We start from the raw sequence: 17086 nt of genomic DNA, 5'->3' as shown, positions 1-17086 counted from the left end.
ATACAGCGCTCCAGATGTTTGGCAGTTCCACATCATTTCCGTCACGCAGTAAATTCCACACGAGGAGCATATGGAGCTACGCTGCCTGTCATCCCTGTTTTCCCCAGCCTTTTGTTACAACGGGCCTCCGGATTTGTTCTATGCAGTATAATTCAAATGCTTCCAGGGGTTCTGTTGATACAAGATCAGTTTACTCAAGACGAGGTTGGGCAGCAAGGTTGGAATAAGGGAAATATCTAATAAAGTTGAGAGAGCGATAGGGAAAGGAGAGATGTTTTGGAATTTGATTAGGATCTGGTGGAGTGTGGACCTTGGGTGTACCTCAGCAGAACTGAACTGACACAGAGAAATTGCTCAGGATTAAATGCCCCTTCGGATTAAAAAGGCATTAAGGTCCCAGAGCCTCACCCTCGAACAAACAGAGTAAATGTTTCATTTCAATATCGAGGAATGCTCAGTATGTGGGTCATTGGCTGTTCAAAGCTGTTTCTGTATCGCACCAGGACTCTGCATACTACTGTGTTAAACACTGATAAGTATGAGAGGCGCCAAAGACTTTGCCAATGAAACTGTACATCGGCTTGAACCATGACCACACAGAGGATCGATGACGGTGTCATGTGAGCGACACCCTAAATGCCCTGAAAATATATTTCTCAATCAATTTCTTATCATTAGAGATGTGGTCCAACAAGAACACACACAAAGTTTGAACATGAAGTTCAAGTTTGAAATAGTCAGAGAGCCACTGATATGCCCGCCAAAAAAGGTGATGTCACATACTTCTGTGGACCAATCAGGATCCAAAACAACATCAACAACAACAACAACCCAGTCATGTTTTAAGACATATAAAATGCTCTGCTTGAAATAATAAATTGTCCAAAGCATCTCCTCTTTCTCCCTCATTAAAAATGCCAGAATCTGGATAGTCCCCGCCCACCATGCACAACAGCTTCCTCTGTCGCAAAAACAAAACACTTCTCTGCCATTGTTTCATGGCAACTTGTTGAAACTTAGCTAGCTTGAAATGTAGTAATTAGTAGTAGTAACGTTAACGTAAGTAGTCAGTAGTGGGTTTGCAGAAATTCCAATGACGGTTACAGCTGGCTCGCACATCGCCGAAGTGGTTACCATAGGTTGCACATAATGATATGCATAGCGTCCCCCCGTCCATTCACGGGATTGGCTGCAGCCATGGAGATGACTGCTTATGTTGTCCCTGATATGTCTTGTAGCACATGCAGAACACCAATCGGAGATGTTTACAAGGTAAAACAGTTGATGTTTACTGGAGCGGGTCTTTAATAAATATTAACTACAGGGTTACAACATACTCAATATGTCGATTTTTGTAGTCATGAATATACTATGTACAAATCTCCCTTTGAGTATTCCACCTAAATACACTATTAACACTACAGTCCTGCAATACATTTTGGTTATCAAGTTCAGTTTACATTGAAACTGCTGCAGAGAGCTGCTAATTCAACATAATCTATATCTGAAAGGCTGTTGTCAGATGTATTTGACTTGATGTCTTCCATGTTTGTCCAAGCCATTTACTATATAAGTAACATTACAGAAAATAACAGAATAGTATATTTATGAAATACAATTATACAGCAACACCACAGCAACTCTGTGTCTATAAGGATAATGACTAAGACTTGATTCACATAATAAACTAGCAGCCGAGGGCATTTTGCTGTGCCCACATTTATTAGCTCCATTTTTGTTGCTTGAAACAGCAACTAATAAGTTCAGGGAATTTCCTCTGACTTCATGGGGAAATTCGTTCAGGAATTTCCAAATTGCTCCACATTAAAGAAGAAAGCAACACTGTGGCTACTATTTGTATTGGCACCAGGCGCTTGGCTGTTAATATTTCAGTGTGTCATCTCGGCTACCTTGCAGCGATCTATAAATCTGAACACCCTTCTTGCTGAATCTAAAGACAGGAATGCCAGGGAAGTCCAGAGGTGTGGCTGACTGTAATGTAGTGATGATCTTACCGTCCTGGCATCGTGTCTGGGTGATTGTTTGAGTGGACTGGAGGACGTGGGTCCTGATGAGGTCTTTTCATCATACAGTCTTCTCCTGAAAGACAGAGAAACAGAGAGAGAAGTGTGAGAGGTTAACCTACAGTATGAGTGTGTGCGGGTCTCTGGAGTCTACTCCTGTCTCTCTGTTTGCATACGAATGTGCTTGCATAGGCAGCCTGCCTCGCTATTTACACAGATCAACATCTGGCATTGGTTGCATAGTTTGTGGTCTGCATTTCATCTCATCTGAACAATAAACGTCTCTGCTATACATCAGTTTGTTTCCACGGACAGCCCACAAAGGCACCAGTCTATGGCTCGTACAATCCTTTTATAATCACACATCTCAATCACTGCCTCTCATCATGTCCATCATGGTTTAAGCAAGGAGCTTAACAGGGAAACTGCTTATATTCATTGGCACACATGCACAGCAGCACACTTCTCATTCTCACAACACTCTGTCCCGCACACACACAAAAGGCACAACTGAGCTCAGTATCTCATTAAGTGCAGGCACATGAGGCACTAATGGCCCACTAATGCTAATTAAATGAAGATGTTAGAGAAGACGGAACGATGTAGGACAACAATGGAGTGGGGGGGAAAATAGCTGTCATCTAATAGAGACGTCAAATTGCGTTCTAGAGGGCACTGTTTCACACTCAACTGGCAGCCTACGGCGTTCTTTTCCTCCCATGTAATTTTTTAAGCAATCCTGGCATTGAGAATGTTGAACCTCATTTGTCACAGGCAGAGTTATCTCGCGGAGAGGAGCTGTCGCTGTGAGGTTTCAGCAAAGGCTGCTGAATATATATATATAACAGGAAGCGGTTATCTTTGTATTTTTTACCTCCATTCCTCTAACTTAAGAAACATGAATACAACAGTAATGCAATTTTTAACACTTTTTGCAAATCTGTTTGTTGCGAATCACAGTTTATAACCGGTATTCAACCTAGTAGCGCACTACAGCATTGAATAGAGAACAGAGAGCAAATTCTTTATAGAGCTGTAATATATTGTTGGCTGCAGTGGCTCTAAGTGAAGCTGCTGCAGGAGGAGGGCGACTTGCACGGAGCTCCGCCTGTTATTTAAGTTATTTTTGGTTAGTCTTAGGTTATTAGGTTATTTTTAGGCTACTTAGTGTATAGCATCGTTGGATCAGTTTTGTTTGTTTAATTGCAAGTGTTAAGTTTAATGCAATACCTACAAGTGAATGTATGTTTCCGCCTCTGCCATAAATGTGTATATTTTACCTGTGTTGTATATATTTTGAAAAATATTTCTCAATTTGTTTTGTTACTGCATCCTTTTCTTGTTAATATATTTTATTTTATTACATTTTATATGTCCCTGATATCTAATATTAACCATTTTAATTGGAGCTTCCCAGCATAAGAATTTCACATAGTTGTATTTCTTTAATTGGAGTGAGAATAAACATCTTGAATCCTGAATATGTGGTTTGTATTTGGGCTGTATAGTGTTTTATTTTTATTAAATTATTTGCAAATAAGAATTAAAGGTCCTCTGAGGGACATGTGTGTGTGTGTGATGACTGAACTGGCGTTGACATGTTTAACATGTGCGTTTTGTTCTTGTTGCTACCCCCTCAATCAGAGATTCTAATCTCAATGAGACATCATCATAAAAGGAAAGTTGGCTAAACTAAACTGATGCCTATCTTCGTTAGAAAAGCATTTCAGTGATAATACAAAACGATGATTCTGGTAAATAGAACCCTGGTAATTAACATTCTGATAGATAAGACTCTGGGTGATAAGAGTGGACAGTTACGAGGACAGGAAGTGTGATAAAAACACGTCAGATCCTGGATATTATCTCTCAAAAGCAGCACAGTTTTAGACGCTCAGAAGGAACATCAAAGTGAGAGCAGGTGTGTTGCTTTGTTTTTTTCATGGTAGATTCATTTCAGAGTGTGAAGTGGCCCTAAGAATATAAATATTCATTCTTCAAGCTGCACAGAGCTCTTAAGCCCTGTTTACTAATATGTTTTAAAGTGGACATATTTTAGCTCTGCAATCAATTTTCTATTATTCTAATGTGTTTTTGAATCATGTTGGTAAAGTTGGTTTCATTTTAAATATTGTATATATATTCTAAATTGATTATTTTCCGGAGCCTCTCCTTCCTCCTGAGACGAACAAGCCGTTTGTCATTCAGAGGTTAAACCTTAGCCACGACTGGCTGACAGTATATGGAGCAACAGCGTAGCTCCTCCCACACGAGTGCGTTCCCACGTGGAGGAGCGTCCACACTGCACTGTCGCTCCAAAGTTGTAGAAAACATGGCTGCTCTAGGATCGGTTATACAGCCTTATATGTAGAAGCCAGAATCGGACCCTGAGTGGAGCAACACAGGAGTCCCCACGAGGTATCGGACAACGTGTCTTGTTACTTGCAGGACACACACTGATGCTAACGCTGTTGGCGGTTCGGCTAACATGACTACAAGCTAGTGCAAGGAGGCAGCCTGAGGTGAATGACAGTGAATGACAATGAGCCGATTTCAGCGGAAGCAAGGAAATCGCCGATACAATACAATAACACTGCATAGGATTTAATCTTGTTTTACTTATATAGAATTGATTATGATCAAACTTTTCAAATAAAACACTGCAGACTTGAGCTTCCATGTACTCACTCATTCCTTCTCTCTCACATTCTGGTTTGTGTGCATGGGCGCGCACACACACACACACACAAGCACACACCTGTGAGCACATGCACAAACACATGCAGCCATGAAACTTGGATAAGGGGGCCAAGCTTTGCAATCTTGGGCCTCTAAGTCAACAGGTGGATGAGGATAATTGAATCAGATGTGTCTGGAGTCTGAGGCCCGGAGATCAAAGCAGTGGCAAGTCAGGCCAGGGCTACACACAGGCAGACACACACACACACACACACACATGGAAGAAAATGAGAACACCATGTAGAGCCTCAGAAGCTGCAGCCCTGCTGATTAAAGCAGCCTGACATCCATACCCCAGCCTGACCTCCAGGTGCAGAGCCAGTGGGCCCGGGTCTCAGCCTCGGGCACCCTCAGGAAAGAAGTCTGACCTTGGGACACAAACATCCCTCTGCCCCTGCACACCCTCCACCATAACCCAACACCACCTGGAGGCAAGATCATAGGAAACACTCTGGCCTGGGAGTCACAGACATGAGGCGGTTACACCAGCATCATCGGCTGATGACTGCAACAGCAAGGACAATATGACTGTCACACTTCAGCAGAAAAAAAGTAAAAGGAGGGGGGCGAGAGAGGGTGGTTAAAAGATATCATACGTGGAAGAAAAAAAACACAGATGTAGGACAGATTTCAGAGGAAGAGACAATAAGACCAGAAGGAGAGGCTGTTGAAAATGGAGAGCAGAGTCACGTACAGAGAAAAACAACACAAGCTAAACTTGTGGCAGTGAGCCTGATACCAGCTGTGCTGATTACAGAGTCAACAAGTCAAAAACAACCAGCACCCACAGATTTCTCCCTTATGTCTCTATCATTATGTCTCCTCTGAAAACAAGGTGACATATAAGAAGATGGAGTGGACATGCAGGGTAATCACCAAAGCAGTTTTGTATGATCTTTTGACCCTTACTGACTGCACATGCTTTCACACAGCATTCCTCTGCCTGCGTTTGTGTAGTAGACAAAGCAGTGGCTCTATCTTGTGGCTGAATTAGGAATAGCAGAGAAATTGTGGAATGCATGGTGGAATTTGCTCGGGGCATTTTGGACTAATGAGATAAGGTTAGTGTCTGCCAAAGTTCACACAAAAACACAGATATTAAAGTGTAAAAGAGAAGTTGCAGCTCAAAATGTAAGAAAATCATCCCCCGCTTTGCCTTTACATCTTGAAACTTGAACTGGACGGTTTCCCAGACTAAAAGAAGCCCTGCCCATCACCTGACTAATGGAGAGTGAGACAGAGATCAAACGTCGCCACATCACACGGAGGGAGTCAGACGAGTTCCTTCCATTTAATCTTATCTAAATGAGACAGACACATAAAAGGGCTCTTGGCCAGGCTAATTTTCTCCATCAGGATGTTACCCTGTGATCTGAGCGTCTTTCATGGTCTTATCCCATTCAGACACTATGGTACTCAGCAGTCTGCTCCCCATGTAAACCTCTACATACTCTGTAGGAAAGGGGAGGAAGGACTGTTGCCACTCTTTTTTAAATCACTGGTAATGTTAGCTATAACATTAATTATGCACATGTATTAATTGTGCAGATGCAGCCTATGGGTCATACAAACAGGCTAAATAATGGTGTAAAATCCCTCAATTATATGAACCAGTGCAAAAATTTGACTTCACTCTTATAGATTAAAGCATATTTATGAAAATAAATATAATCAATAAACTAAACAAAAGCTTTATAACACAATCATGTTCTTTACCGCCACACTCCATAGGAGCAGGTGGTTAAAGGAGGCTGGAATTGTCTTTGCTAAGTCCAGCCCCCCTTTGGCTACTGTTGCTACGCCTGTCAAGCTTTCGCACTAACATGTAAATATTATGGTGTTTTCAACTATAACAGTGAGAGATGAAATTACAGCAAATTTCTGGAAAAATAGTTCCCAAATACTAGAGAGAAGTTGACAGAAAGGACGACAATACACATTTTGAAAGCTACATCCAGAATCAGCAGCATAGCGTCAGGCACCCCACATCTTGACAATTCATATTAAGGACAATCATAAACAGGAACAACAATGTTCTTGCACAGCAGGGTAAGTTAATATTGTTTTATTTTAAGCTGATGTTTTGTTCTGACTCCCTATACCTTTCATTATCCAATATGTTTTAGCCCATTGCTAGCAAAACTAAATTATCACACTTCTTCATTTTCTTTAAAGCGCGTCAGGATGTTGCTCACATATCGTCGGCTTGATCCAAACACTGGATCTCCTAAAGACACAACAGCAAAGCCCAACATAATCCTGTACAAGTTTGCCACAACAATGGCACAAAGCAAGGGGTGGTGAAATAAAGGCTGTGCTGATAGCGAAGGCCAGACAGGATCACAAGCAGAGACCAGTCAACTGTCTTCTACAATTTTTAATCCATGTACGACATCTCTCCTCTCGAGTTTTTGGCTTCAGAAAAGCGAAAAATATGACACCCCCCTCTAAACTTTAGATATCGTATATCTGCTATGCATATGGAATTGCAGATTCCATATGCTGATTCCGTTTCAGCATTTCTCCTCGTTCTGAAAGCTTGACAGGCCTCTCACGCCTAGTTATGGCTGCTAATGTAGAATTGGACAGTGGCTGTTCAAGGGAGGGGCTTAGCGAAGGGTCAGTTCCAGCACTTCATTGGAACACAGAAATTAAACATGTTCTGCTGGTGGGTCACAGGCTTGATAAGTTCAATCATGACAAATATTTACAGACAAGAGGCAGAGCTAATGATCATTTTCTGAGAATCAAACACTCTACAATGCCCTGACAGTAAATTTTTTATTAAATATGGCAGCAGAGGGCCTGTACTGTCTTTTGCATAGTGCCCTGGTGGATATTAAGCTCTCTTTACTGCACTTACAGTGCTCTCTTTTTATTATGCTAATGAGCACATCAAGCCACTGGGCTCTGATTTGCCGTTGCTTGTTAATTGGAATAAAAAACCATGAGCCATTATTAATATCGCTTTGTCGAGCCCCTGCACCGCCTGGAGTCAGAGGAAATATCCCCGAGCAAGCTACGATTACTGATGATTTAGTGAGGGATGTTAAAAGACTTTTATAAATGAATGTGTTTGCATGTGCTACTGGTTAGCACATGAGCTTTCAGTCATGCTGTTTTAATCAAGCACCACAAATACATATATTTATGTTTTAGGCATTGAACTGATGTTCACACAAGAATTTAAATGAAACAATTGTTAAAACAGGCAACAAGCCAATTAGCTACAAAGCTTTAAACTCTGCTCTCCTCTCTCCTCTGTGGGAGTTAGACCTCGGGTTCAACAACAGGGAAAAGTGTAAAGAGGAGACTAACTGAGAGGTGGAGGGAGAATACGAGAGGTTCCTCATCCTCCTCTCATGCTGTTTTGAAGTGCATCTCTTTGAAAAGTCAGAATGGACAGCTGATGCAGACTGATGCAAGTACTTGGCAACATCTTTGGCTTTTGAGATAGTGCTTCTGAGCAATACGATGGGCGTTCAGTCACAAAAGCTGTGTGTATCCAGTCCCATAGCCAGGTTCAGTGTTTTCAGTTTGATAAAAGAACATCAACACAGAATGCCCGGATGAATTTCTCAGGCGTCATATGTAGCATCTACTACATCTGACCAAAAGGTTTTTACGTCAGTCTATTCATCAGAGGAGTTCAGTCACCAGCTAGAACAAGGGGGGAGCTCACTATTCAACACTTCAATGCCCATATTTGACTTTTGTCTGTAAAATGTGATGCATTTCAGAAGAGAGAGGTGCCAGAACCTCTCAATGCCTTTTTGAAAAGCAGCTGTGAGCTCTGAGTCCAACAATGAAGAGTCGGATGGACATTCAGACAAACCCTCAAATGATCCGTATCACAGTTTTGGTCTTGGGTTTACATTTCCCAACTTGTTTAATGTTAAAACCAATGGACTGTTGCCCAGAAGAAAATTATTAAGCAACATTGGGCATATAACAAACAAAGTGGACCAATGTAAGAGTGACAAAATGTTGCGTCCAATATATTGGTTTAAGCTTTATAAAACAGTATTGAAGCCTAAAATGTGAAATAGAGTGGGAAACAGTATGCCTATGTGAAATATTTGTGTCAGAGTGCCGTGTTATTAATTTCCACTTTGCAGTCCCAGATATACATCCCCCTGCCATCCCTTAAAACATGGTTCCCAGTCAGTTTTTCAGACAAATCTTTAAAGCTTACCATGTTATATGAATGTTTTATTTTGCTTAGCATGAAGCTATATATATCAAACTGAGGTAATGTGCAGTAAATGATACCTGTGATGAGCTGCAATAGGAGTGGAACTGGTTCTGTCCTTTAGCAGACCAGCAGTCAAACTGTCATCAGCACAGCCACCCCGCTCTCCCGTCACCCAGTCAGGCAGGCCTGTATTGCTGTGCTCCGCAGCCCGACCAGTCACTGGCTCATCATAGTAGATGAACTGTAAATAAAATACAAAGACAGTAGATACAGACTGGGTTGAATATGTTTAGAAGTATGTGTGATGCATTGTAATGCTATTTAATAAGCTGCAACTGCATTAGATTCAATCGATTCATCTTTTATTTTTTAACTGCTGCCTCTGAAAACGTGTCTCTTCATTTAAACATATCTATGGCAGTATTTTCCAAGTTCATTTTACTAAAAATGTAGGCACAAAAGTGTTTTGAAAAGTTGTATCACTAATAGATGACATTATCACCTTACCATGTAAGTAGGGAGTGTCTTGAGGCTGCCGGGCTCTGGTTTGCTGGTAAAAGGCAACTCCAGGACCCCTCTTTTGAGCATGTTCAGGAGCAAACGGGCATACATGTTGCGGTTCTTACGACCTGTCACACCTGAACCACATGTGGCTGGGTCACACAGCTTCTTGATCCATATAGCACATCGCTGGCGCTCTGAAGTGGGAGAAAGAGAGAGGGAGACATGGGAATTGATGTTACTGTTATATAAATCTTTTGATGTATTATATTGACAGTTACTATCCCATTAATTTGCTTTGCTTGGTAAAAGAAGAGCACAACAGAGCCTGCACTTCAGTTTGCTTACAGTTACATCAGGAATATTTAAACTTTGACGTTACAATAGTGTATTGAATATTACCTGTCTTGTTGGGGTGTTTAAGAACATATGGCTTCATGTCAAGAAGAAAATGGTCAAACTCAGTGTCCAGCCTATCCCATGAGTCCTCGTGTTTGCTCATGGTCACCTGAGGGGATGAATAAATGGCTGCAAAGTTTAGAAAGGGATAAATTGCTCTATTGGTTGTTGTTGCCAGTGTTACCAAGCTAAACATGAGTGCTTATAACGTTAGCTTACCGGTTCACTCATTAAAAACAGAATGAAGTTAGAGCTAGTTGCATTGAACAGATAGAGTAACATTGTGTCACGTTAGGTTAACATAACATGTCATTTAAAAAACCAAAACAAACTAGCAAACATGGATACTTCAGGGGCTGCGACTGAAGCTAGCACAACACACATTAGCCAACGAGCTACAATAGACGAGTTAAACGCTCGCGGGCTGTAACTGTTTCTTATAGACTTCAACGAACACACCAACGACCCGCAAATAGAGGGACAATTGCAGTTCAAAATGTTAAAGAAGAATAAAAAGCTACTTAACCTGAGCACTGATTTCGCCGCTCAAAATGGTTCAAAACTTCAACGTCCTAATTCTACGCCATATCCGCTTTCCGTGCCGTGGAGACGCAGCTTCTCTTGTTGTCATAGCAACCTCACATTCTGACGTCTTCAGTTTCCCCGTTTATTAGAACTATTCTTCTTTTCCGTTTTTTACAGCAATATATTGAATTAATACTATGCACTGTGGTTGTATTATTACTAATATCGTTTTGATTTCACTATTAAATACTCTTTTTTATTTTAACATGATTGTTTCATAAATACGTATTACTATATTATATTTGACATAGTTTCATCAAGCGAGGGCGTGAGTTGGGAAATTGAGTGATGAATAGAAACATGCCTTGTCTTTGCGATTTTTGACAGGTCTTACTGGTATTTGGCGAGTTTTTCACAGCTTAATGACAACATGCAATGTAGTTTAAAGTCCACACGATGGCGCACAACACCTTCTGTTTGTGGTATGTAAGCAACGAACAGATGCGCTTGTCGCCTTGGTTCATTCATCTTAAATCTCTAAATACTAAAATATATATTTACGCGCACAATATCAAACAAAAATAATTGACCTACTCAGCATTAGTCGTCGCAGTTGCCATGTGTTTAGACGCCCCCCAAACCACCTCTGATAAAACTGCTTCGTGTTTTTAATCGTGAGCTGAAACTGATGGGAATATTTCCCGCAGCACGTGAAGGCGACGTCACTGTGAATGAAAAAGAAGCGCTCAGCTCAGCTGTAGTTCAGGCAGAGGGGAGGCGTGCGGTGTGTCAGGAGCTACCCCAGCACGAACAGCACCAATTGTCAGGAGCTGTGAAGAGACGAGCACCTCTCAGATACCGGACAAACGGAAGTTGTGGCTGTTTATTTTTTCTTTTGTTTTGTTTTTTTGGCCCCCCATTATGGCTGACCATCTTTTACATTATAATGACTCGGCTGGGGTCGGGAATCGATTCGCCCGCAAAGGTGCTTTGCGGCAGAAAAACGTGCACGAAGTGAAAAACCACAAATTTACTGCGAGGTTTTTCAAGCAGCCGACGTTCTGCAGCCATTGTACAGACTTCATATGGTAAGTATCCCTTATGCACACCTGTGTCTTTCATGCAGGCAGCGATTCACTCACATTCTGATCAGTGTTGATTGCAGAATATTTCCTTAGGACATATTAAAGGAGCTTGTGGTTCAGTAAGTTTAATATGAAAGCCTAGATGTAATCAATCTTGCAGATGCTTCCCTGAAAGCATAGTTTCTCTTCCACAGCTCATTTTAGTGCATTCACACTTGCAGTTTTACAATATTAAATTTACTGAGTTGAAGCTTCAAAACTTTGCAGACATGTCCTAGCTTCTAAAACATTGCTGTGGTACAATAATTAGGCCCCATTTTTGTAACACGTATGCTTTTCTGTTGCAGGGGATTTGGGAAACAAGGATTTCAATGCCAAGGTAAACCTCCTGCATGTTTACATTTAGAGCGATTAAAGCTGAGTTTCACACTGAAAGCAGCAAAAGTTGAGCACCGCTTGGTTTTAGAGCAGTTTGTCTTGTTCAATCTGGCTAATCCTCCGTTTAAGCCTTTGATAACAGTTCTGTGAGCAAATACTTTCACAGGCAGGCTGCATATCTTATCACACATGGAAAAACACAGGAATTTCAATTTTAAATGTTTTATTTTGATTCTTTTTGTGCAAATTGTCCTGGAAGACAAAAAGCAGTCTTTGTGGGCACGTGATCCTGCAAGAAAGAAAACAGAAGTTAATATTTGCTTGACAATTACTCTGAAATGTTGCGATCAAGTCAAATAGTTACCACTTACTTGGACTTGTCAGTATCCACGTTTGTTACCACTTTGCTCTGAAAGATAAACCGTGTTGATTAGGCATCATTTCTGTGACAACATTTTATACAAGCATTTATCAGCTTCAGTTTGAAGTGGGAATATACCTTTGAGGGTTCTTTACACCTTTAGGGGCTGCTGGTTGACTGGGTGGAGGACCTTTGACACCCTTCACGCTTGCAGGCATCGGAACAGGAAATTCTGGGGAGTACTTTAAGTGGGAGAGGAGATACAGGGCTCGCTGGTAGCCATTTCTGGACTGGACAATATAGCTTGAAGGAGGCGGGGGAGGAGGGAGTGGTTCACTCACTTTCTGGGTGCCGACAGCTGGTTCTTGTGGACGCCAAGAGATCTTGTCATCACGTGGCTGGTAGTGTGTTTGACCAAAGTTAAGGTTCTCTCCTCCAGACGAGCTAAAAGAGGGGCTTCCGAACCCAGCTGGATAGACAGGCTGGGCTCCCTCATTTGTGGTCTCCTCTTGTGGGGAGTAGTAATTTGCTTCACCATGCCCTCCTGCATAACTCGAAGACTCTGCGTTCTCAGAGGGATATTGAAAGATGTCCTCATAGACAAGATGGGGAATGTTACTTGAGTCACCCCCAGCTGCATTTGGGCCAGAGTTAGTCACACCATGACCACTGCTAACTGGCTCAGGCTGCCAAGTATCAAAGCTAGGAGCCTCTGTGGCAGGTTTATAGTAGGCCAGGGCAGGATCGCGGTAAGCAGGGGTTGGTACTGCGTTCGTGGGTGATTGAGGTTGGAGAGGGCCTGGCTGTGGCTTGGCTGGATCACTCGGCTGGTAGTTTAAAGGAAACAAGAGTAATTTGTCAGGCTCTTCCTGCCCCCAGTCTCTTGCTCCACCATTAATAAGTCTCTCTACCTCAGGAGCACTCGGCGCGTAGGGCAGAGATGGGACCGGTTCTGCCTGATGCGCAACTTGAGGTTTGTTGTAGCTTGTGAATACAGGGCCAGCCTGCTCGTTATTTGCAGCCTGCCAGTTACTCTGATCAAAGGTTGGAGAGGTCAACACTTCGTCATCTCCATCATCGCCTATGTTATGCGAGTCAGGCATGTATGGATAACCGTACCCTGTGAAAGTAACAATTAAAGATGAAACAACAGATATTCCTGAGAGCTAATGCAATGAGGAAGAAAGTCATTACCTTTTACAGCTGGTAAAGCAGCACTGGCATCAAACAGGAAGAAGCAGATGCAGGAAACCCTGCAGAACAGATTAAACAGATTTGATTAAAGTCTCTATGAAAGGTAACTGAAAACAAATAAAGTGCTCAGAAGTCACTTAATGACTGAAGCTTACTGCAGAAGGAGTCCAAGAGCCATGGCTGTCAGCTGAGAAGCAGTACTCCTCAGAAGCTATGGTTTGAGACAAGCAGCTCACTGGGAATAAGAAGACTTGAGAATAACCTCCTGACTTGTTCTGCAGCTCTGAGTGTCTCTTTTATATCAGCACTCCAGGTCTTAACGAACACAATTAGCAACAGCTGCTCACAGAGCAATTAGCAGCTTGATAGTTAGCAGGTGTGGCAGCTGGACACCAATTGTTTGAGTGTGAGCGTCATCTCTGCAAATGTTTGAGTTGGTACCGATGCAATTCTTTTACCTTTCTCTGATTTGAGCGAGCATTTTGCCCGCTCAGTGCATTTTCACTTGTAAATGAAGCCAGGATGCCTTTAATGCCCTGAAATCAACCCCCCGAAGTCGCCACCGTCTTTGCGAGTGTAACATTTCTCTCCAGACATCTGATACTGTGGCAGCTTACAGGGGAGACAGGCAAGGGAAAGGGTGAGGAGTGAGGGAGACAAAGATGAAAACAGGAAGAGTCATAGCGGGGATTACTGAGGTCAGAGTAAGGTTAGATTGCCAGTAAGGCGCTTGGAAATGGAAACAAATAACATGATCTAACACAAAAGAGGAAATATCAGATAGGGAAGATTAAATTTACGGAAATGCAATGCCCGTGACAAGATTACTGCGACTAAGCTTGAAGTGTGGTTGGACTACGGGGCTTGATCATCAGTGTCAGTTTCTACAATGGACATGTGGTCACAGGAGATGGGAATATAACTGGATCTGTTGTGCTCACGCTTACCTCACACAAAGTGATTAAAACTCATGTAACCTTTTTTCCCCAATGTCTTTGAAAGTCCATTTTTAGATCAAATATATAGGCTGTGTTTGAAATTGCATACTATATACTGTATACTACGTACTGCATTCAGCGGTCGTAGCAAAAAGCTGCTTCTTTAGCTACAGCGCCCCCTTCTGCTCTTCAGGAATGCTGCTGCCGTCTGCCATTTCAACTGCTGTTCCAGCGCTTTGCATTGTGGGATACAGTAGGCCGATGCATACTGGAGATTTCTTTCAGAATCAGCACGACATCTGGGTATTTTTGTCATACTGTAAATGTTGCTTTTGTTTGCATACTACATTTTGACCAAATCAGTACGTACTGCTAGGATAGTATGGCATTCCGAACACAGCCTAAGAAGCTAACTGTCCATTTGCATCACTGCTTCTAAGAGGAGCTTGACCATGAACGCATCATGGAAGTGGGCTGATGCATGTTGCATGTACACATAGCCTTTTCTTGTCAGTTCATAAGAAATGCATTAGTTTTTTAAAGAACCATATAGTGGAATAATCCCCAGAGGACCTGTTGTACATACAGTATCTCTCTCTGTACTTCATGGGTTGAATGCATAATGTCTTTTGTAACTATTGATAACATTGTGGAGACATGGGATATTGGACTGGACTTGCATGGGACTGCAAGACTGACAGTACAGGGAGACTTTTGCTCAAATATGAATTCTACATAAAAACAGGGCTTTTATTTCTTTCTGTGAACCCAAACTTAGCTTGTTATTCATAATGCATAAAGCATAAAGCAAAAGATCTGAATCTCTAAGAGCTGCGTCTCTGAGGCAGGAATTTAAAGTCAAACACTTTACACCAACCATCATTGTAATACTGACAGTACTGCGTGTGTGAGGCATAGAACCTCATTAGAATCATAAGAAAGGTGCAAAAGTGTGTCCCTGTGATCATTCATCTTTATCTGTTTCTCCACATGGCGGATGTTAGTTTATGGTTCCTTAAGCGTGGGCAGACGAAGGGCTATCCACGGCTCCCTGCTGTGCATTGAAAAGCCAGCAGCTTCTTGTTTACATTCTCCTGTGATCACCCACCTCCGCCGCACAACAGCGAGTGTGGTTACATGGTAGTGGAAACGTCTTTATTACTGAAGCAACCCTGTGTGGGTGTGAGACCAAGCCCCTCCTGCTCCTAGGCTGGTGACTGCTGTACCTTTTCATTGTTAAAGGTAAAATAGGTGGTGTTTCTGGGTTAAGGATGTAGGATGCATGTTAACAGATGAATGAATCAGTTTTTATTCCCCAGCCTCACATTTCCTTGACTAATCTGGCTTTGTTGGACAGTCATACTTCATTTCCTGTATCCATAGGAACTCTACAAGATAAACCTTGTTATTAAGACTATCCCCCTAACACCGTATTGTTCCCTCCGTTGGTTGCTGTATTTAATGCACATATTTATTGCTCCTTTTGTTGGCAGTGACGTGGTCCACCGCAGAGAATCTGCCACAGTGACACATCCTATCATATGGACATGCTGAGTTACATCCTATACTCCCAATATCATTATACACTCAACTTGGACGTCATTCTGCCTCCTTTCCCACCTCTCACTGTGCGTCTTGTATGTTTTTCATTCAAGCTCACTCGTGTGTGTGTTGGTTCAGTTTTTTCTTATGACTCATGAATGCGTTGCTTAAAATACAAAACATTTATGTCACGATGTAAAACTGGACATAAACTATTACAGTTAGATAAATCTGTGAATCAACAGTTTGGAATATCATAAAATTTAACGTTAAAGATCTCAGTTTCGTTCTCTTCGGCGGCACCTGTGGCAATAAACGGTAACTGTGGGAGCACACTTCCCAGATATCCAGACAGTGCTGCATGTGTGACGTCCACAGTCGGCTCCGGTTGTAACGCTTGATTTTCCTCGCTGACGATCGCTTTCCTTTTCAGACTGTTTGCTTCATCTGAGCGTCGAGTTTGTTTCTCTTTCTTTGGATTTCACTTGGATTTTCATCACTTTCACTGCATAGGCTTTCACCAGTGGGCCATAGGCTCAATCACCATTGTGTTACCTCATTCGGCGATAGATAATGACTTAACAGACATTTATTTAAATGAAAATCTTCACGATTATTATTATTATTACTTCAAAGTTAATTAGAAAGTCAAGTAACCTTTAATTTCTTGTAAGGCGTTAAACGATGGTATTAGTTCAGGTGAAATGTGTTTCCCTCAGAGATAAACAGCATTTATTCGAAACCTCTGCCGTATAGAATTAGATTTGGAATGATTAGCTGGAAATGCCTGTATAAAAAGCTTATTGATTCATGTATTCTGTATTTATTGTTAAGTATATAATATATTCAAAAGCTTTTCAATTTCATGTCTGTTTTTCCATCTTCCTTGTTGTTGTTTGTTTTGGACACCTTTTCTATTCTGGTGCAGGATGGACACAAAAAGAAACTTGTTTCTAATTTGTGGAAGAAAAAAACATTTGCAACCACTAATAAGCCGACTGAACAAGTTTGATGATTATCAGCGTATAAAAAATGTTTCTTTGGGTTAATAGAAGTCATTAGTTTGAAAAGAGAAACAATTAAATGTTAATAATTTGTTTTGGAACGAGGACATCTGACCGCTAACCTCTTGTTAGAAAAATCCAAGTGTGATTGGATCAATTTAACATTTCACCATTGTGCGTGTATGCTCTGAATGAAAGGCT

The 17086-nt window shown here is 41.7% G+C and overlaps 2 protein-coding genes across 3 annotated transcripts in view; one reads left to right on the top strand and one right to left on the bottom strand.

Moving 5' to 3' along the window:
- cep112 (centrosomal protein 112) overlaps window positions 1-10408 on the bottom strand; it is a 115351-nt gene extending 104943 nt beyond the window's left edge. The window contains exons 1-5 of the mRNA XM_069674002.1: window positions 10385-10408; window positions 9862-9967; window positions 9466-9656; window positions 9036-9199; window positions 2016-2100 (exon numbers count right to left, since the gene is read on the bottom strand). Of these exons, the coding sequence (XP_069530103.1) occupies window positions 2016-2100; window positions 9036-9199; window positions 9466-9656; window positions 9862-9961 (540 nt within the window). The 5' untranslated portion in view covers window positions 9962-9967; window positions 10385-10408. The remainder of the gene's footprint in view (window positions 1-2015; window positions 2101-9035; window positions 9200-9465; window positions 9657-9861; window positions 9968-10384) is intronic.
- An 896-nt stretch (window positions 10409-11304) lies between these two features.
- The window catches only part of prkcab (protein kinase C, alpha, b), a 129625-nt gene continuing 123843 nt past the window's right edge, over window positions 11305-17086 (top strand). For both annotated transcript variants that reach the window (XM_069674004.1, XM_069674003.1), the window contains exons 1-2: window positions 11305-11471; window positions 11816-11847. In XM_069674004.1, coding sequence (XP_069530105.1) covers window positions 11305-11471; window positions 11816-11847 — 199 coding nt within the window. The remainder of the gene's footprint in view (window positions 11472-11815; window positions 11848-17086) is intronic.

The sequence above is a fragment of the Semicossyphus pulcher genome, unplaced genomic scaffold (genome assembly GCF_022749685.1).
Source record: "Semicossyphus pulcher isolate SPU_LCO1_2020_fin unplaced genomic scaffold, fSemPul1.0.p SCAF_23, whole genome shotgun sequence".
Classification (NCBI taxonomy): domain Eukaryota; kingdom Metazoa; phylum Chordata; class Actinopteri; order Labriformes; family Labridae; genus Semicossyphus; species Semicossyphus pulcher.
This window is presented reverse-complemented; position numbering and strand designations above follow the sequence as displayed.